Source organism: Thamnophis sirtalis, unplaced genomic scaffold (assembly GCF_051295495.1).
Source record: "Thamnophis sirtalis isolate CommonGarterSnake01/CBP01778 unplaced genomic scaffold, rThaSir2_p1.2 scaffold_3, whole genome shotgun sequence".
NCBI lineage: Eukaryota > Metazoa > Chordata > Lepidosauria > Squamata > Natricidae > Thamnophis > Thamnophis sirtalis.
The window spans coordinates 110,768,267-110,790,032 of record NW_028261383.1 but is presented as its reverse complement, the minus strand read 5'-3'; the positions used below and the strand labels follow the sequence as shown (position 1 = coordinate 110,790,032).

Sequence of the window (21,766 nt, the reverse complement as noted above, 5' to 3'; positions counted from 1 at the left end):
ATTCATATTTTATTACATAAATTTTAGCCATTTTGTTCATACTTTAACTCACATCTGCCTAGTTTTTTCAACTCACCTGTCGACGGGTCTCAAACCTGGACTGTTGGCTTTCCAGCTGACCAGCCCTGTCTCTTAAAAGTGAGCCACCGCACTACCCCCTTTTTGACAATTGTCAATATAAATATTGAACTCCTATGCCTTGACTAGGTGGTTCAGTGGCTGAGACACCGAGCTTGTCAATCAGAAAGGTCAGCAGTTCAGTGGTTTGAATCCCTTGTACAGGTCTCCTATGTGAGCCGGAGGTTGGACTAGATCACCTCCAATGTCCCTTCCAACTCTGTTACTGTTTACTTTTTGGATCAATAGAGGCTTTCCTATAATGATTTTTAGTAATATGGAGGAGAGGCAGATTAGATTACTAGCAGGGGTGGGTTCCTGCCAGTTCCACAAATCTAGTGCCATTTAGAACCAGTTCCAGCTCCTTTCCCCCGCCCATCTGCACATCATAAAGATGAAGAGCGAGAGGAGGAATTCTGGGAGTTGAAGTTCACAAGTGTTAAAGCTGTCAAGTTTGAACACCCCTAGGTTTTTTTTTCTAAAGGGTTAGGGGTGCAAGGGTCTTGTAATTTGACAGCTTTAAGACTTCCGTGCTTCAAATGCCAGAGTTTCTGAGCCAACATTTTGGTTGCTAAGCAAGAGTGTTGTTAAGTGAGTTTCACCACATTTTACAAGTTGGCCACGCCCACCCAGTCACATGGCTGGCAAGCCACTCCCACCCAGTCACATGGCTGGCAAGCCACTCCCACAAAGCAGGCCACACCCACAGAAGAGGTTCTAAAAAAATTTGAAACCCATCACTGGTTACTAGCCTCAGTCAGTCATCCCACAATGAAGATTTCCATGCTAATAGTAAAGCCAGTACTAATCAATTTGGGTTCATTTTGACCTTTCCATTTCAAGCACAACCAACATCCAGTTTTACTTCAAACATGCTAATGCCATTCTGTGCAATCTAGAAAATGTCTAGCAAACCAACATTCTATTCTCACATTCTCACACCTCACCATTTAGAAAGTATGTGGAGTGTATTGACACATACCCAGGATGCTTCTATTTTTTATGTATTTCTTTTCCTCGTGCCTACTGTATTTCAGGGAAGAAATGAAATTGAATCTTTCTCAGTGATTTGGAAAATAGGATGATGGAATCCATTCTGAAGTATTATTCAGTCAAAATCTCTTAAATGTAGTTGAACTTAAGGTCAAGGTGACATATGAAACTAACTTTAAAACACCTCTCTCTCCCCCCCTCTCTTTCTCCCCCTCCCTCCCTCTTTCTCTCTCTCCTTCTCCCTCCCCCTTTCGGTGTGTGCATTTATATGGGTTAAGTTAAATCTGGGATACAATGCTTTTTAGAAGAGTGCATTTTGGTGGGACAGACAAGAAATGAGGTTACATGTATGCTTGACAAAGATCACTTATAATTTGCCATTCACTAAGTATACTAGTCATATGCTATTCAAATCTATATCATAATTTCAGGCTATTTTAATACATTAGGATTGCACTCTAAGTTTTCCAAGGACATTCAATGAAGACGATCGTATTTTTTTACATCCTAAAAAAGAGTTAAAATAAGCTGCCTTCTTATGCTCATATATTTTACTAATGAGAAGTAGTGTCTTCTTATGCTCATATATTTTACTAATGAGAAGTATTGTGTCATTAGTCCTCATGTACAATATTGAATTGGATCTAATAATACCTAATAACAAAGCTTCCTTTTAAATAACTAGCAACCCTGTAATCATTTTTATCTCAAGCAACCACATATGTTTGCGGTCCATATGGCTATTTTCTATATAAAACAAGTAAACCAAAAATACTTTAATTCAAACAGCACAAAGCTCTGTATGATGAAAAATAAGTTGATTGGAAAACTAGCTCTATGGGTTTCTTTTAAAATCAATCTAGCATTCAAAATATTATAACAAAACATGAAAAAGAGAAAGAGGCTTTTTAAAAGATTCATGGCTTATCTATTGCCACTAAAGATCAAATTAAAAACTCTACCCATATCACTGTGGGTAGAGATCAAAACGTTTGGGGGGAAACTAGTGAAAAAATATTTCCTTCCCTTATTCAAGATCTCCATCCAAAATCCCCTAAATTGCCATCTCCATCAAACTGAATGATTACAAAAAGAACTGAATATACAACTATAAAACCTTTTAAAATGACTACATCGTGATTGCCTTTAAAATATTGAGCACTTTCCTGGTCATCTCACTGCAGAATGTTCACCTAGAAAAAATACAGAAGAAAGCAAACAAGACATATATGAGATTTTTAACTTATGTTACCTTATGGAGAAACAGATTTTTTAGCTTAGAAGGGTAAGAAAAGGCATAATATAAAATCATGTAGTATGAAAAATGTGGACAAAGGTAAGTTTTTATCTCCCAATATTAGAATTTGAATCATTTATCAAAGCTAATTGAGAGAAGATTCAGAGATAATAAAATAAATTGCTTCTTTATATAACATAGTGTTTAACAGTGGAATTAGATTTGATGATGGCTATCAACTGGAATGGCTTCAAAAGGAAACGAAATAAATTAATGGAGGATAGAGCTATCTGTGGTTCTTAATCATGATGACTTGTATATTTCCACTAAAATTAAAGGCAAATGGTACTTGGTACTGGAAGCTGCCTTTGTCTTTACGTCCTACTTGGATATACTTGGTCAGCATTGAATGACAGAAATGGTCTTATTTAGCCAGCCGCTTTGTCAAACAGTAGGAATATAAGTTATTCACTCCCATGACTTTCAATAGGCAGAAAAAAACACAACTGGAAAATCTATACCCAGAATATGTTTCTTTAATGTCACTTCTATTCTCTTGGTTTACATCTTGCAAGCCACTAGACTAGTCATAATGGCTGCTATATTGGAGCTTTTACTCAGGCATGAGATTGCTCCATGATTTTCCTGTATTAATATTGTTGGAAGTGCAGGATTCTTTTCCAAGACCTCTATTTTTTTATTTGGCATAAATTCCACATGCCAGTAGCAGGAGATACAGGGATGAACTCAACTGCTATTCTTTTTGTCTTTTACCCAAGAAGGCAACCATCTGTGGAATATATCCTCTTCTATTAAGGCATCCTCTAGGAGTTTAGAATGCCAATATTCAAGCACTTTAAATAACAGGGAAAAAAGCTTATGTAGATTGAGAAGCCTTTCCTCTATAACAGTTGCCTGACATGCAGAGGTTTATAACAATTGTAAAGGAAAAGGTACAGGCAGCATGTTGGTTTGTTCTTCTTTTCCTTGGGCGTAATTAACTTATATGCAAAGTTAAAAATTGGTTTTTGAGAAAGAACAATAAAGAAAAAACCCAGAGTTCTATATTTTACCACCACCCTCATCTCATGCTTCAGAGAAGAGACTATACTTCTGCTGCTGTCACCCTCCCAAGATTAGGTATACGCTGATAGTTTGGAAATTGCTAAGTTAAAACCTAACAAAAAGTATATCCAAGAGGTTAACATCTTCATCAACTTTTTCATATGGATATAATCCTTTGAGAAATTATTGAACTACAAAATCTCAGCATCAGAAAAGATTCTGAATATTTGCAGAATACAGGAGGTTTATTTAAAAAATGATGCAATTTTCTTTCCAGAGACGGAGGGAATGACATTGACACATAATATGGTGAGAAAGAATGAAATGGAATGAACATTACTCCCCCAAATCTTTCAAAGTCTTAGTAAAGCCCCCAGTTTAACTCTCTCCTTCTCTTTAACCTTCTTGAGGTATTGCTTTCTTATTCACCTGACTTATTGCCAATGATTTTTATTTTCAGCACAGGACAATGCTATCATCTCTTTTTCAATGCCCACCCACTCCATAACAGACCACTGTATCCAAATCCAGTAAAATGATTTTTCTTAAAATTTCCAAGTTATTAGCTTTTGGGGAAAATTTGCATTTTGTGCAAAAGAGCATTCACAATTGGCCGGTTTTTGTTTTTTGTTTTCATTCTGTTCACTAGGGTAGGTGCTGCTTGAAAAAGTACCTCCTTCTCTTTTGGCTTTCCAGTACCATGGAGAGCTCCATTGTTGATCAGCTGTTTTTTGCTTTTAGAAATGCACCCATTCATAAAATGAGCAGTTGAATTCCACAGATGAGTAGTAAGAAAAAGGAGAAGGAAGGCAATATAGCTATAGGAAGGTATATGTATACTTAGAGAAAGTCTAGTATTTAAGGCCTAATAGTTTATTATTGTCCAATTGATTTTCTTACAGTGCTAGGCACTGTGCAGAGTGAGAGATTCTTCCTTGAAACATTAAAAGGATGCTTAACTGGTAAGAGACTTTTATTCAAACTAATATTAAAGGATATTGTTTTTTTTAAAAAAAATACTGCTTTTATTACTTATTCTCCTGCACCATTTGGCAAAGTAAGTGAACAGTTCATTCAGAAACAGAAGTGGCACATACACACACCTCTGTCAAAATATACCCCCCCTTCCTAACAGAGCTTGCCTTTCTCCACAATATTGTAAAGATTTAGACAAATGTTACCTCCCAATTAAGAGTAACCAAAGATGTAGAGTGGCTTAAGCATTTTACGCCTTGAACAGATCTTTGTTGAAGCCTGAATTAAGCACCCTGTGCCTCTCTGGCTGCACGAGACCTTTCCAATGAAATCACACAGAAAACATACCAAATGGGTGCATGTAACGACAGAGAGGGAGGGAGGGAGAGAGAGGGGGAGGGAGAGAGGGGGGGAGGGAGAGAGAGAGAAAGAGAGATCTTTAATCTCTTCCAGGTACCCTGTATATTTATAAACTGGGAGAATATTTTTCCAAAGACTGAATAAGAAAGGAGGCAGAGTGGGGCGGATGAGTGGTGAGGGTGGTGTTTAGTGACGGTTATCATTATTCCGCACCAGTTTTCGGTCGCAACTCTCTGAAGATTGTAAGTGTAGTTTCTCTCCTCCATCTGGTCTCCAAAATATTTCCCTTCCTTTCTGCCACAGTAAGCACCACAACAGCAACAGCCATCGTGATGCAGAGTGTAGAAAAGATTTGAGCATGCAGCCAGAGAGAAAGAGATTAGGGCGAGAGCGCTGAAGTTAAATTGTGCTGCATATTTGGAGAAAAAAAATGGGCGGATTGGTCTCTAGATGAGAGCTTGGTACCACCTTCCTTTCTAAAATAAAATCTCTCTGGCATGAAGTCACAGCCTATTTCACATCCGGTTTACCCCGGGACGTACTACTACTGTCTTGGTAAAGTGCAAAGCTTTTTGTTGTAGAGCTGCGAGCCGAATCCCACGGAAAGGGAATCTGGGTGTTAAAAATCGAAGAGCAAAGCAGCAGCGGCGGCGGCGGCGGCGGCGGCGGCAGAGTCCATGATGGCTAAGAGCTCGTGAATGACTGAGAAGAGCCGCGGAGACTCAGTGCTCTAAAGCGCCCTTTTCCTTCCTCGCCGCCCTGGCTTCTTGGCGGAGCCTCTCGGGCAGACTTTCCCGCTGCATCGGCGACGCCGTGCCCAGAGGGTCTCGAGGTGAGTACCGCTCTAGCATCTTTTTTTCAGGCTCCCTCCCTTCCCCTTTCCCTTTGCCAGCCCGCTCCCTTTTTCACAGGCGGAGCATTTATGGACGGAGGGGGCTCCTTACTGCTGCCTTCTGCCTTAGCAGGTACCTCGTCGGAACGCTGGACCCAGCTTCCCCCCCCTTACCTCCCCCATCCCCGACCCCGGGTGAAAATCCGCAGCGGTGGATGGGCAATTGATCAGACTCGGGGGAGGAGGAGGTGGGCTGGGGGGCTGGGGGGACTAAAGCGGAGGAAATGGAGACCCTAGGATTAAGAGGGATTATTTCAGACGTTTCCAACCAGAGCTGGATGGATTGGGGGCAATGGATGACTGTCTCAGGGAGAGGAGAACAAAGTTGATATGCTGGCTGCAAATCCATAAATACCACCCTCCCTCCCCTTTTGACCATGTCTCCATCTCTGGCTCTGAAGCAGGCAAAAAAAAAAAAAAAAAAACCACTCAAGGCAAAAATGCCTCTTGAATGATGGCTCCAGGTTTGAACGGATGTGCCCATAGTGGGGAAGAGATGGACTGGGATTTCCCTTTTGCTCTTTTATTTCAATTATTCCAAGATTAGGGTGGTAGAATGGAGCGGCAGGAAAGGATCAGGAGCAGATTGGTTTGTTTGGTCGATGTGTTTGTTTGTGTGGTTTGTTTTCACACTTGGTGATCTCCCACTTTCCCCTCTCATCCACAGGCAACTATAGCAATGTATCTCCCTGCCCCCATTCCCATTAATTATTTTAAGGAGGGGGGGGCAGTATGGGAGAAATGTAGAGTAAGAAGAACGCGTCTTGCCATCTGCCGGTATCTCTGAAATGACTTGCTAGAGGAGGTTCAGTGCAAAAGTTCAGGCTGAAAAGAAGTGGAGCTTTTCTCATCTCTCCTAGAGATGCAACACTCTTCTTCTTTCTCCAGGAGAAGCAGCATTGTGAACCTCCATCTATTACACTCCACCTGGACACCTGTCATCATTTTGTTCACCTTGCCTTGCCTTTTGCTTTAGGTTTTGGACATTTTATACAAGGATCCTGTTAGGTTTTCTTCTTCTTTGCATTTTTTGTGATGGTGGTTATGTTATGTTGTCTGGCATTCTGCTTCTCTCTTAAACTGTAGTCAGCTTCAGGGCTGTCAGGAGGTTTTGGAGAAGGAGGGAGGAGGAGGAAGGACATATCTGGTAGAAACAGTGCAACCGAAGTGGATTCAGCAGTAAGTATGGAGCAAGGAGCAAGCAGCAAGCAGCTAAGCCTGGGCTATGAACAGGAGTATTACAATGGTCAGGCTGCCTTGCAAAATTACCAGTTAAGTTTGCAAGAGGGTGGTGGGAAATATAGAGCAGGCTTGCTTTTAGAAAACATCTTAACTGAAACTGGACTGGACTCAGTCATTAAGTGAAAAGGTGCTATGTGGATTATTTTGCAATAGGATATTCTAAAAAGGAAGGAAGGAAGGAAGGAAGGAAGGAAGGAAGGAAGGAAGGAAGGAAGGAAGGAAGGAAGGAAGGAAGGAAGGAAAGGTTTGAAGGCAATGTGGATGCAATAATCTTCATCATTATTTCATTTCATATGCTTTGGGAATGTATGGAACTAATACTAGTCAAAGAAAGCACTGAAATTCTGTGTCTTATACTCCTGTTCAGCTTTTTAAAATGTATGATGTTGTTCAACTAGCTTGCTAAATGGGTATATGCTTGGATCTCTCTCCAGAAGAAAGTTCTGTCCTTTTCAGGACCTTCTAGAGCTTTCAAGGGCTTTAGGAGAAGACCTTTCCTCTCCCCCACCCCCCGAGATAATCAAGTTGTGGGATCTGACTCATTAAAGCTGAAATAGTTTCTAAGTTCTGTTATATTGTAAAATAGACGTACAAATTGTGAACTTAACAGTAATCCTTTTTAGGGATGAATATATATATATATTCATCCCTAAAAAGGATTACTGTTAAGTTCACAATTTGTACGTCTATTTTACAATATAACAGAATATAACATATATATATATATATATATATGAATTCCAATGATCTTGGAAAAGAAAATGATTTAACCTTTGTCTATGAAACTAACTCAGGGATGACCCCACTTTCAAGAAAATGGAACACATAGGTATACCTGGAAGGGACCTTTCCTTCTGAAAATCATACCATTGTGAGATTGCTCCTTACTTTTAAGGAAAACCATCACAAGTTCTTTTAAACCTGTTGTATTTTCCAATAATTTGTCAAAGCAAAGAATGCTTACTTATGGTTTTCTATTGTTTACAGCTTCCATAATCTACTAGCAAAATGATGCATCTCCTTTATGACCATTTTTGGGCCTGGGTTCTTCTTATGAGCACCTTACCTGGAAAAAGGTGGGAAAAGAGTTTTGATTTTTAAAAACAAAATATGGATTGTCTTTTATCATGGCTTAAAAGCAAGTGTGGAAAAAGGTTTGATTCACACACACTGTTTTGAGGGGGAGGTTGATTTTGCTTAAATCCCACCTAAGCCAAAACATGCGGAAATTAAAATAAAACTAAAGCTTGATTGCAAAACATCTTAGGTGGAATTGTGGCTGAGAAAGAGTTTAGCCAGGACTATTGGATCTGAACTGTGAATAGATTAATGATTTCAATGTAGCTACAAAGAGAAATAGTCCTCTTTGCAGATAAAGTTTGCCAGCAGTTATGCTGCATATAGCATTTTACATAGGAATGTTTCTGCTCCTATGATCTTGTGCTTTTACTGAAGGAATGAAACCAGACTGAACGACTTTAAGATTGGCTTTTCTTCATGAAAGTAGACTTCAGTAAAGATTGTGGGCTGAAGATGATGATGATGATGATGATGATGATGATGATAATAATAATCTGTGTTGTTATACATATGAATGAAACATTTCATATCAGCAGGCAGTTTGCATGATCAGGATGCAGTCTACAAGCAGTAACTTCATTGGGAAGACTGTCACTAACATTAGTTGAATGAAATCCATTTCACCTGCCAGAATCCTGCCTGAATAGTAAATGGAAAGTCTTCTTACACTGAATATCTACATAGATTGCATTTCTGTTAGCAATAGAGCTAATGAATGAAAAATACATCTTTTCCTTTAAATTACAAATACCAATATTGGTGCACTGGTAATAGCCGTTGTTCAGGACAGTAATTTAAATCAAGTTTATTACAAATAATATATATTGATAAAAAGGATCTCAGTTTCAGAGACAATCCAATTTAGTTTTACCACGTTTTTCTAAAAAAATATAACATAGAAGGATATAATACTTTATATAGCAAATCAGTGATGAAAGAAGAAAAAGCTGATCTCCTGAAGAGAAGAGAGAAGAGAAAGGCTGTTTCTTTTCTCAATTTTTCCACATCACGTGCTGGCTTGCATGTTTCACCAGAACCGAGATTTGCACCAAAAAATCAAGAAGCATTTCCCTGTTTTGAAAAATTGTACGAGGTGTTACTATTATAATGACCTGTAGATGGAGTCAGTGTACAGTGTTTTATTATACTTTTTTTTTTACTGTGAAACACAAACATGGTAAATGACATTTTTCTTCAAGTTGCTTAAACTCTACATTAAAAAACAATCACTTTTTAGCTAACACATTTGCCCAATCTTGACTTTTAGCTGCTAACAAATCAATAGCACAAAGGGAAAAAAATTGCAAGGATTGAATGAACACCAGTTTTGTTCAATATATCTAGGAGACCCTTCCTTCCTTCCTTCCTTCCTTCCTTCCTTCCTTCCTTCCTTCCTTCCTTCTTTCTTTCCCTCCTTCTTGATACAAAGCTAAGTAAAAATGAAAAATCTGAACAGTATTTCATACTTATAATATTTTGGATCAACCTATTAAGGTACTAAATGCTAGCAAAACATACAAATGCCCACATGAATACATAAATATCTGAACATGAGCACTTTTTATTGTAAAATAAATGGATATATGAATATACTTGTTTTTTTATAAACTAATAGTAGCAGCTTTATTGATGTGTAGCTTGATAATTATGATACATTTAAAATCCCATACCTAAATTAATCACATATCTAGTTATTATTGGTATATCAGATTCACACTTGCCTTTTCAACATGTATATTTATCTGTAAAAATATAGGCTTGCCCACTGAATTCAATGCTGTTGAGGGGTTTCACTGTTCATTGGAAATTCCAATTGGTTTTATTGAAATATTCAAGCATTAAAATGAAATGTGTGGCTTTTGGAGTGGTACCCATCCAGCTTAAAATTCAATTTGACCTCTAAGAATCAGGCTGATTTTCAACAAATTATGTTGGTTTTGAAAATAATGGTAGCCTCATTAGACAATCCAGCTTGCTTTTAGATAGTGCAAATGTATACCTAAAATTAATGCATAGAAAAATGATGCATTAAAAAAAGAATGGGCTTTCATTGTATTTTGGTGAGTTTGACTTACACTTTATTTGAATGAATGTCTGAGTGAAAATACCAGGGGATATTTTGTCTTACTAAATAGTTGTACAATTGATAATTATAATAATCTGATTTTAATACTGACTTTGGAATTGTCAAAGGACCTCAAACTGGGATGATATTTTAATATGCAAGTTTCTATTAATTTTGAACCTTTAAAACTAATTTTATAATGTTTGTAATTTTATCTTCTTTTTGTTTTTTCCTTAATTGGTTTCTTGGATTTTTTTTTGTGCTTAGGAAAAGAAAAAAAAATGCAGGGAATTGCAAGCTTGGTACCTTCTGCCAGTCTTAGCTATTAATAACACACTTGTAGTTCATTTTCCGAAGTGAAAATAACTTTCAATTGCTACCCACCAACCAACCCGCTAAAAAGACATAGTTGATAGATGATGCAATATGAAAGTGGGATTCCATCTTGAATGTATGAAGGCACTCATTTCTTTTTAAGCAAATAGTATAAGATAACTCATTCTAGTTCTAAATTTAAATTTAAAATAAATATAAAAGGTTCTCTACTATCAAAAGAAGAAATATCCACTGGATTACCAATTTACACTTTGAACAGAAATATAAGGTATGGTCCTCTAGAACTGAGGTATTATTAATAAATAATCAATTAAATGTTATTGCTAATGATATATTGGCATCATTAGGCTAAAGGCATGTAAATTATTATAAAAATATGAAGCAAATTTGCTTTTATAATATGGGATTTCACATTGTTTAAATTTATAGCATACACACCCATGCACTGTATGCATATATATTATAAAACATTTCTATTCTCTATTATGATTACCAGCTAGATACAGCTCACAGACTTCACAGAGTGAAGTTTAATTTTTAAAGTTGCATAATTCATTGCTTAAAAGAAATATTGCCTAGATTAACATTTGTGAAGCTCCATAGTTTGGAAGAGATTTTTTCACCAAACTATGTTTGTTAATCACATCACATTGGATAGCCAAGGAAGGCTGATTCAGTAATAATGTATGTGACAAAGTAATGAAGAAGGAAGCAGCTGGAGGTTCAAAGGCTAAGTCCTGCTGAGTTTACACTGACAAACATCGTATTTTACAAATAGGATCTTCCCTGGTTAAAGGGCAGAAGAAGGATTCCAGGATTTGGCTTTGAGACAACTATGATAGATAATTAGGAGAAAACAGTGTAATTTACTGTAGAAAAGAAAATACAGAACAATCTTAATAACAAGAACAATGCAGTTCTGAAGATGAGACCAAAATTTAGTTCGTGGCTATTGCAAATACCTGAAAATTATTTGCTACAGGTATTAAAATGTCTTGCGACACACAGACATAGACATATGCAGTATATACTTTCAGGAATGTTAACTGCCAAATAATAGCACTACGGAAAAAGGAACAGGGATACAGATCCCTGGGCTATTGTTATAAAATCTGGGAAAAATGAGGAAAATATCCATGTCACCCAAAAATGGAATTTTTGATTCACCAGGAAATGAATTCATTTTGCTTTCCTAAACCAATTCAAATATCAAAAAAAAGTCCAAAATATTTAGATTAAAAAGGAAATGCATTGTAATAAACATAATAAAATCATTGCATTTTTTTCCAAAATAGCAATTGTAGACTTTACCATTATGTAAAAAAGGCTGCATTATATGGAGCCATCCGTGCTCATAATGTTCATGAATTTTTCGTGTAGGTAAGGATACTAAATTATTTTAGGATTGGGTAGGTAATGGGCAGATGTTTTGTTATACTTGCAAAGCACACATTTATAAATTAGAAATACATAAAAGAGGGGCTGAACAATTAAAAACACAACAAAAAAAGTGTAATTTATTATCTAGGTTTGACATAAGATTTTCAAAGAATGTGAATACTTGAAAAGTGAAAGGAGAAGGAATTGTATAATACTCCCATAATCCAGGTCAATGGAAGAGCTCTCAAATCTACCAATCAGTAAAAGAATGATTCAGAAATATAATTGGACAAGTTTGTTGGTGGGTTAATGACTTAAGTTAATAGCATTAGTATCTTTATTTTAGGCATTAATCAGCATATAACATGGTGGCTTTGTTTTCAGCTACGGACAAACTTCCTTACAAGATGAAATTAAAGACAACACAACTATATTCACTCGTATTTTGGATCGTTTACTTGATGGTTATGATAACCGTCTAAGACCAGGATTGGGAGGTACGTATTGTTGTAATTTTTGAAAAATCTGCAAGAACAATGTTGTTTAACGTGCTTTTTATGCATTTTAGCCATTTTGTTTTCTAGACTTATAAAATGGTAAAATTATTAAATTACTAAATGATGAAGACACTGAGCTTGTCAGCTGGAGAGCCCAGTTTGAGGCCTGAGCTCCATTTGCCTGCCCCAGCTTCTGTCCATCTAGCAGTTTGAAAGCATGCAAATAAGAATAGATAAATAGGTACCTTCGGTGGGAATGTTACAGCATTCTGTGTGCCTCGGTGAATAGTCATGCTAGCCACATGACCATGAAAGTGTCTTCTAACAACATTGGCTTCCTCAGCTAAAAGACAGAGATGAGCACACTTACTGCCGCTAAGAATAAGTCACAAATGGACAGGGGAAACACTTTACCTTGAAAACATACCACATTCTTTGATGCAAAGCTGAAGAAGGGTGTTTTCTAGGACCCCTTTCTATATCTGAATTAAAACATACTGGTTTTTCATTATTATAATCTGCATTGAATCTGAAAACAATGTTTCAATCAAAACAAAACGAAAATTGAGAGATCCATTACTTACATTGCATGACATTCAAATATTCAACTATTCCCTTGATTCAGAAAAAAAGAAGAGGACATTTTCATATTAAAGTGTCTGACTGGCTGCTAGTCCTCCGGACGGATTGGTTTAAGCAGTATCAGTTCAATTCAAATGAATCTGAGGTAAAACGCTCAAAAAGAAATATAACAATTTATTCAGTTCTGAGTCTTACTAACAATTCCTCAATTTGCATGTGAAGTAGAATGCACTTACTCTCAAATATGTGCTTTTTGGTATTCCCTAATTTAGTCCACAATTTTTTAAGCATTCTTAAAAATATGTATATTATGGAAGGGTATGATGCTTGCAAAAGGTTGCCTATTCTTAGATCTGTATGTACACATTCCTGAACATAAAGGGAAAGTAAAACTGTAATTTAGATCATGCATTAACAATTGCATAGCCTTGTAGTTCATGACAGTTAATATCCCATATGGTTCTAGTCGCTAGTATTAACATTTAATTTACATTTTCTATTGGAATTCTCCAGTACACTCTAATATTTAGGAGTAGATTTTATTTTATTTTCCTGTTTTTAGCATGTGTGTGTTTAGGGTCAAGGATGGGTGGAAGCATGAGATTTTTGGTAGACATGGCTGGAATAGTCAAGATTTGTCACCCTAAATATAAGCCAATTACAGTGCTGTTTGCAGTTTTGATTATTATTTTATACATCAACTAGAAATGTGAATTTCAGCCGAAAGTAATATTTCATGATCTCATTGACTTTCAAAGGAACAAGAAATCTAAGACTAGGAAAGCGATATATGTGAAAATGGAGGAAATTGAGTACACAGCTGACATGTCTATCTGCTTCAGGAATTATAATTCCTGGAAAAAAATAGCTTCTATCCAAAGATCCTATAAGCTTTGTCTATCCTAAAATGGTTAAAAAAAGAAAGAACAATAATTGAAAATTCAGGAACAATGTAGGAGGTGAAGGAAATCCATGGTATTGCAAGATTTGAGGGCAAGCTTTTCTGTCTTCTTCCCATAAGAACTTTTACTAGATGATAGAAGCCATTCTGTTCATACAGATGGATGCAAACTGTACCTGCTTAAGTTATTGTTCATTCATTTCTGCAACTGCTGTGCCAAAAGCAAAAGAAAAAAAGTAATTCGTTTGTTTGTGCAGCCCTCACTTCAGAAGCGCAGTATGGTCTGTCTAGATCCAGAAGCATATGCTAAGAATAAAAATAGTAAAAAGTGCTTTCAACTCTCTCACATCCTTCATAGTAATCTAAAGATTTGACCAACTGCCACATTTAATAGTCACCAAAAACCATTACAGAGTTCTGTAGTTAACTAAATATTCTGTGCCTTTTATCACTTTCTGCAATCTATTTAGAATAAGATATTTGATCGAATTGTGTCCAGTTTAGTTAAGCAGTGTTCATCATTCATTCTACTGATCTCTTGAATTTTGAATATAATTTTGAAAGTAAAATGTAAGATTACCAACAATTATTTGGTTGACTTAAAGTAACAATATTTCTTCTGCCAATTTTCTTCTGAAATAACAATGTTTCTGTGGGATTAGTTTAAAAATAAATATTTCTCAATTCCTGATTGTAGCTGCTGGTAGCTGCTACATCAGTCATTGAGGAAGAGGCTAATGGTATTATTTAGCACAGTATAGAAATAAATGCAGATGCATCTCATTTAAGAAGAGTAAAGAAATGTATGTAAATGTTGTGTCTCAGATTTCAGGATGGACATTTGATGCCATATGATTAAAATGCTTCAGGGCTGTTCAAGCTGGGATTTGTATAGCTCTGAATGTAGGCCTGAAAATCAAAGGGCCCAGAAAGATACTGGTTCGTGACTATACCTTGTGGGCAATTGAATAAGCCCAAGGGCATCATATTATAGCTGAGATGGTTTGGAATTCTTCGTACATTCTGGCTTCCATGCCTAAGATTTATTTCCTGTACGTGGCTGAGATCAGAGTATCTAATTATAGTACAAATATATGGTTCCTTATTCAAGGTTATCAGACATTAATCAGTATCCATTTCTCACACTTGGATCAGCATCTCTACTAACGGCGGCCATTTGTAGAAGTTTTGCTCACCTGGCATTTGTATAAAATCTCTTTTTGCTACAGAAAGTCTGTAAAAGGTAGAATAGATGAGGAATCAAAGCAGAACCACATAGACTGAAAAGAATAGATGGCACACAGAACATTTTCAGTCTCTTTGAAGATTGAAAGTTGGTGCCTTACTGATGTCTCCAAATTCACAAGCACCAGAGAGATATACTATGCACATGTGATGATATGCTAAAACAGTTTGATTCAGGCAGAAGCTTCCTGTAGTTTTTTTATTGTGTTTTCAAAATAATTCCTTATTATCCTTATGATTTGAAAAAAAATGAAACAATTTCAAATGAGAATACAGTAAGATAAGGGCGCTTTCGATGTATATTTCTTTAATTATACCGCCACTGCAGGTTACTTCTAACTAAACATGTAGTAACCTGAGAATAATCCATAGGAGGGGTGATATTTTCAGCTTTCTGGATGATGCTGACCACTAAAGCATAAAAACAAAATATACACCTTTTAATTATGATTATTGTATATATTAGGAATAAATGGCTCTTAACAAGCTCACCTCCCTAAAATAATAAATAATAAGAGAATATATGAGTTAGATCAAGTGTATATTAGACCTTGATAATAAAAGCTGATTGATCGCATCTACAGTACAGAAAACTGGACAATTTCACAGACCTCAATTTAAAATTGTTTCAGAAAAGATATCTGAAAGAGCTGTGATTGAATCAAGTCATACCTGAATATCTATGTCTATGAGGGGAAGATTTGGCATTTCCAAATCTGGCAAAAAGCCCAAGGTTTGCCAAGTTTATGATGTCTTTAGCAGTTGTTTTTTTACTTCAGCCACTGCACTGCAACTTTTTCTAAGAAGTTTTAAGAGATAAACAATTCCATCTCTTTTGCATCGATTGAGCTGCTTGAAATTGCGATACAAATGGCACCTTCTCGCAACTTTGGAAAGAGAGGCTTCTCAAAGCATCTCAGCATGGGCAAAGCAGCGTCAAAACACTATCTCCTTTGAAAAGCTCAGTGCTTTAAAAGCTGTCTCTGGCAGGTTGTATCTATGTGTGCATGTACTCTATGTAGAGTTTTTGGCTTCAGTGATTATGTAAGTGGAAGTGTTACTTTCCTGGATAGCATGAAAACATAGCCTGACGCTGTAAGCCACTTACAGAGGGCTCTAAAGCACCATGAAGCAGTATATGAGTCTAAGTGCTATGGCTATTGATATGATCCATTTACTTTGTGGAATTGTCTATTTCTGTGTGTGCATATCAGGACAGGTGATCAGAGCAGATTTGGTGTATGAGTGTCTGTATGTGAGAGAAAAAGCCAGTGGAATTCTTTTGACCCTTAATCAAATTTAAATTCCATTTTTCTTTTTCATCTTAAACAGCTTCAGAATTACATTGAAGATCAGTCTGGCAGCTAGAATCATGAATGAACAAATAGGTTGAAGGTCACTCTCTGGTACCTAGGAAACTGACGGTTTTGTAATGACCGTAGGGTTTTATTTTGGTTCTAATTATACTAAAATATGTAGAATGCTGGAATAGATTAAAATGAAATCCTTTTATGTCTAATTTACATCTCATTAAACAAATATCCCAGATTAGAAAACTTAAATCAGTTCATAGACAATGGAAATAATATAAGTTGAATGATTGTATGGCTATTACTGAAGAGATTACAGTGACATTTACTGAAATTCAATGTTACTGCTTATGATTAAAATGAGTATTTCTCCTAAAATTCTATTCTTAAATTAAACACTTCCAGGGCCCTCCTTGGTTTATATGTGACAAATGATAATTTCATCATTTACACATAATTATTAAAGAAAAATCAAACTAGAACTAGGTAAAACACACAATTAGGAAACAAAGAAACAAAAAGGTGGCTATTTAGACATCCAAAATTTGAGGTGCTACTTTGAGTGCTCTCAAATAAAAGTATTAACTCAGATCAGTTAGAATCTTAACAAGTAGTTTTATTAGCAAATTGTCAGTTAGGGCAATACCATTCTTCCCTTGATAAGAAATTAATATTTTCCCAAATTCTAAAGACAAAGTGGAAACTATTTCTGTTTTTTGATTCTCCCAGGGTCTCATTCCTTGCCCACCCAAAATGTAAACATGTGGATAAATATGATCAGATAAAGAATAGAGTAACAGGAATTGATAGAAGAAGAGTCTTGATCATTGATATGAATTCTATGTTTTAATATATTTTTGTCAATCAATTTTATGAAAAAAGGCAATACATTATTTTTAAAGTGAAGGTTATTCTTAAACTCAGGATGCTCTTCTCATCAAGAGCATTAACAATATTTGAGAAAATGTATACCATATTTATTGTATAATCAACCTTTTTAATATTCTACAAAGACCTTACATGGCAGAAATCCTCTTTCTGAAATTTTGAATAAAAGTATCAATAGACTTGGAATTGGAATCTACTGATTTCCATTTTAATCTGTTTTAACAAGCCATCATTGGCTAATAAATGCATAAATACCTGGTATTAACTCTCTCATTAGAAATGTATCATACTGATTTATATTTAACTGCATCCATTTATTTAAACTTTTGCTTAAAATTTCAACGAATTGGGAAAAATATAAATCATGCTTTGATAAATAATTCTAATGTAATCTTTCTTTAAAATTATAAAGTGGGACAGCATAAGAAATTAATTCAATGTATATTATAATTATTCAGATTTACTGCAGCAAAATATTAGAGAATTAAAAGTCATTTTGCTTTGATGATATTTTAAAATGGCTGAAATAACATTGCCTATTTTTTTAAAAAATAATAATTTTGAATAATACTTTAAGTAAGGAATCTATTACACCTGGTCTCCATTTTTTTAGATAACAAAATACCTAAAATATTATATCAATTTTATGAATGTTAATTTTTTCCTCTTTAGTAATACAAATATGGTATATTTATTCTTAAATAATGTAAAAATATGTATTCACTTTTTATATAACCCTATTGTCCATTTACCAACATACATTTTTTTTAAATGAATAAGTTGGTCAATAACTAATATTGAATCAGACATTATGTAACTTAAAATAATTGTTATGTTGATAAGAATATATTCTAAGGGATTTGTTTTATAAACTGAAAGTCTACAGTAGATAGAAAGCAAAAGGCTAATGGTTCAAGTAGTTTTCTTTCTGTTTACTGTCAATATACGAAGAAATTCAGATTCTTCAATTTACCGCAGAAAGATTCATAGATATCACCAAACGTTCCTGATATAATTGTTAGATATTAGTTCTAGCTACAGTGGTTTCCACCAAGTCCTCTGTTCCGGCGGGAACAGAGGTTTAATCCTATTGGTCAAAGAGTCTGACAGCTCCCTATAAAAGGGCTGCAATCAAACTCAACCTTCGCTGTATGGTTCTCACTTGTACTTAATAAAGAGCTGTTGTTACCGTTAAGCCTGTGTGTGCCTATCCACTACCCAATCTAACACTGGTGATGAAGGTGGGATTGGAAGGCAACTAGGTGAACTGAAAAGAGCGTAGCAATCCAGCAAGTACATCCAGCCTGGAGCTCAGCGCTGCTTCAAGCAGCCATTTTTGAGTGGCAAACTCAAATCGCCCTTTGTACACAAAATGGCTATGCACGCCCAACCAACTCCATATGACCCAGTCACCGAGCACTGGGAATCATACATGCTATGATTTGACTACTTCCTCGAGGCAAACGACCTCATGGGCCTTCCTGAAGGCCGCAAGAAGAACATGTTCCTCGGATACTGTGGCTGGGAAGTGTTCAAGATGGCAAAAAACCTCTCTGAGCTGACACCACTGACACTGGTCTGTGCTGCAGCAGATGCTGAGGACCCACTATGAACCTAAGCCATCCAAGCGCATTCTCTGGCATGAGTTTAACATCAAAAACCAGAAAGAGGGCAAGTCAATTAATGAGTACGTTGCAGTGCTTTGCAAGGCTGCAGTGTACTGCGAATTCTGAGAACTGGACAAGCTGATTCTGGACCGCATAATTTGCGGCGTGCAGGACATTACCCTGCAGAAGAGGTTACTCACTAAATCTAACCTCACTCTGCAGATCTCCTTGGACGAGGCCAGGGCTTCCAAATCAGCCACCAAATCTACTGAGACTCTTCAGCGCCAAAGCGTCCCCGCGTGTGGAAGAGCACACACATACATCACGAGGCTGCAGAGTCCGAAAGTTCAGAAGGCGAGGAAGATGACAGCTGCCGCATGCACAGTAGCTGCGCCCAGCCGGCGCACAAATTCAAATTGCACCTCCCACCTTGTGCTAGCTGCAGAGGAGATCATGCCAGATCGGCTTGCCGTTTCCGCGACACAACCTGCCAATGCTGCAAGTGAAAGGGGACATTGCCAAGGTGTGCCAGAGTGAATTCCCTGCCACTACCTGGCAGCCTAGAAGTGCACCAAGAGGCCCAACCCAGGGGCCTGGCAGAAGCACCATGGCTCAGAGGGCAACAATAGAGTCACCTACCATACGTCAATCGGCAAGTCCGCACCAGGTGGCCAAAAAAGCTGAAGGTCACAGTCCTCATCAAGGACTCTCCATGTGACATGGAGATCAACACAGGATCATCACTGACCATCATGCCGTGGTCTACCCTAAAGCAGGCTATCCCTAGCCTACAGAAGCAGCATCTACGGACTCCTGACATCCGCCTACGTGATTACCAGGGAAACCGAGTCCCCATCATGGACCAAGGTGCCTTCCAGGTGAAATTCAAGTTCAGTGGGAAACTCCCAGTGACAGTGGTCAGCAGCAACCTGCAGAGCCTCCTAGGGCTAGATTGGTTCCAAGACCTGGGCCTAGAAGTATCAATGCCTTGTAAGACGATGGCGCTGAGGCCATCTTTAAGGAGTTTGAGGATGTCTTCAGCACCAGTCTGGGTAAGTATGTGGGGACACCAATTTCCTTTAGTGTGGACCCCAACATAGCTCCAATTAGGCTAAAACCAAGGAGAGTACTTTTGCTCTCCACCCCAAAATTGACAGGGAAATTGACAAGCTCGTGAGCCAGGGAATCCTAGAGCTGGTTGATCACGCACACTGGGAGACCCCTATAGTGACACCTGTCAAATCTGATGGGTGCGTCCGCATCTGCGTGGAGTACAAGTGCACAATAAATAAAGTGCTGCAACAAAGGGCCTACCCTGTACCCGTTGTACAGCACCTACTTCATTCACTAGGCCCAGGAAAAATCTTCGCAAAATTGGACAAACCATTGTGATGCAGAGGGGTGCATTCAAATGTCACCGCCTGCAATTCAGCATTAGTATCGCCCCTGGACTGTTCCAAAGTGTCATGGAATGGCTTTTGCAGGGGATTCCAGGAGTCATCCCCTATTTTGACGACATCTTGGTATCGGCTGCAAATGAGGCGCAACTTTTAAAATGTGTACGAACAGTTTTGGCTCAAATTAGAAACGAAAGCCTCAAAAAAGAGAAATGCCAAATTAACATGCCAAGGGTTGAATTCCTAGGGTACCTAATTGATGGTTCTGGGATTCACCCAACTACACAAAAAATTAAAGCTATTCAGGACGCCCCCACATCTTGCAATCAAACCGAGCTGCTGACGTTCCTCGGGCTCCTTAATTTTTACAGCATCTTTCTCAAACAGAAAGCCACCATTGCTGAACCCTTACACTTTCTCCTGGCTAAGAATGTGAAGTGGTCCTGGGACAGAGCTGAGGCTGCCGCATTTGCCGTGGTAAAATGACTCCTGTTAGCGGACTCTTTTCTAGTTCAATACAGCCAGACCCTGCCGTTGGTGCTGACCTGCGATGCTTCCCCCTTTGGTATCGGCACTGTCCTCAGCCACTGCATGCCGAACGGAACCGAAGCCCCTATTGCATTTTACTCCAGGACCTTGTCCGCCACAGAGCAGAGCTACAGCCAGCTGGACCGTGATGCTTTGGCTGCAATGGCCGAAGTAAAGAGGTTCCAGGAGTATCTATATGGCTGGGACTTGAAACTGGTTACAGAACACAAGCCATTGTTGGGCTTACTGGTTGGTGACCGACCTAACCCAGTGTCACTATCACCGCGGATGACAAGGTGGACAATCTTCCTAGCTGCCTAATCCTACCGCCTCATCCACCGACCAGGCTCCACTTTGGGGCATGCTGATGCATTGAGCTGCTGCCCATTGCCTGAACCTCTCACTGACCCTACCCCTGAGATGCTAGTCCTCCTCTTTGACTGCCTTGAGACTGGGCTTGTCTCATCCAGTGACATTGCCTGTCACTTTGCAAAGGACTCCACCATCAAGCAAATTTTGAACTGGGTGTGGAGGGGGTGGCCCAAGGGGCCTGTTGGGGTTGATTTCGAAATGTATTTTCCCAAACATGATGAGTTATTGGTTGTAAATCGCTGTTTACTGTGGGGAGACTGGGTCGTTGTTCCACCCAAACTGCGTATTGCAGTATTAGAGGCTTTCCACCTAGGGCATCCTGGAATTGTCAGGATGAAGTCTTTGTCTAGGTGTTACGTGTGGTGGCCTAACATGGACAGGAAGATCGAAGAATGGATGGCTACCTGCACACCGTGCCAGGAGTCCAGACCAACTCCCCAAGAGGTGCCTGCTAAGGAGTGGGAGCGACCTCAAGCACCATGGTCTAGGGTACACATTGACTTTGCTGGCCCAGTTTATAGCTAGACATTTCTCATAGTTGTGGACACCTACTCGAAATAGTTAGAGGTAGTCCTGATGACCTCCACTATGGCAGAAGCAGTCATCAAGGTGTTATGGAGACTTTTCTCCACGCACGGCCTGACCGACATCTTGGTCTCTGACAATGGGCCCCAATTCATGGCCATGCAATTTGAGA

At 38.0% G+C, this 21,766-nt stretch overlaps 1 protein-coding gene across 2 annotated transcripts in view; it reads left to right on the top strand.

Annotated features, from left to right (window-relative positions):
• Positions 1–4,935: 4,935 nt before the first annotated feature.
• Positions 4,936–21,766, top strand: part of GABRA1 (gamma-aminobutyric acid type A receptor subunit alpha1) — a 51,450-nt gene continuing 34,619 nt past the window's right edge. Inside the window, exons 1-3 of one of the 2 annotated variants that reach the window (XM_014061346.2) lie at positions 4,936–5,579; positions 7,869–7,957; positions 12,127–12,239. In XM_014061346.2, coding sequence (XP_013916821.1) covers positions 7,890–7,957; positions 12,127–12,239 — 181 coding nt within the window. In that variant the 5' untranslated portion in view covers positions 4,936–5,579; positions 7,869–7,889. Of the gene's footprint in view, positions 5,580–6,623; positions 6,643–7,868; positions 7,958–12,126; positions 12,240–21,766 lie in introns of those variants that run through there. The other variant, XM_087709678.1, reaches the window with a different exon arrangement.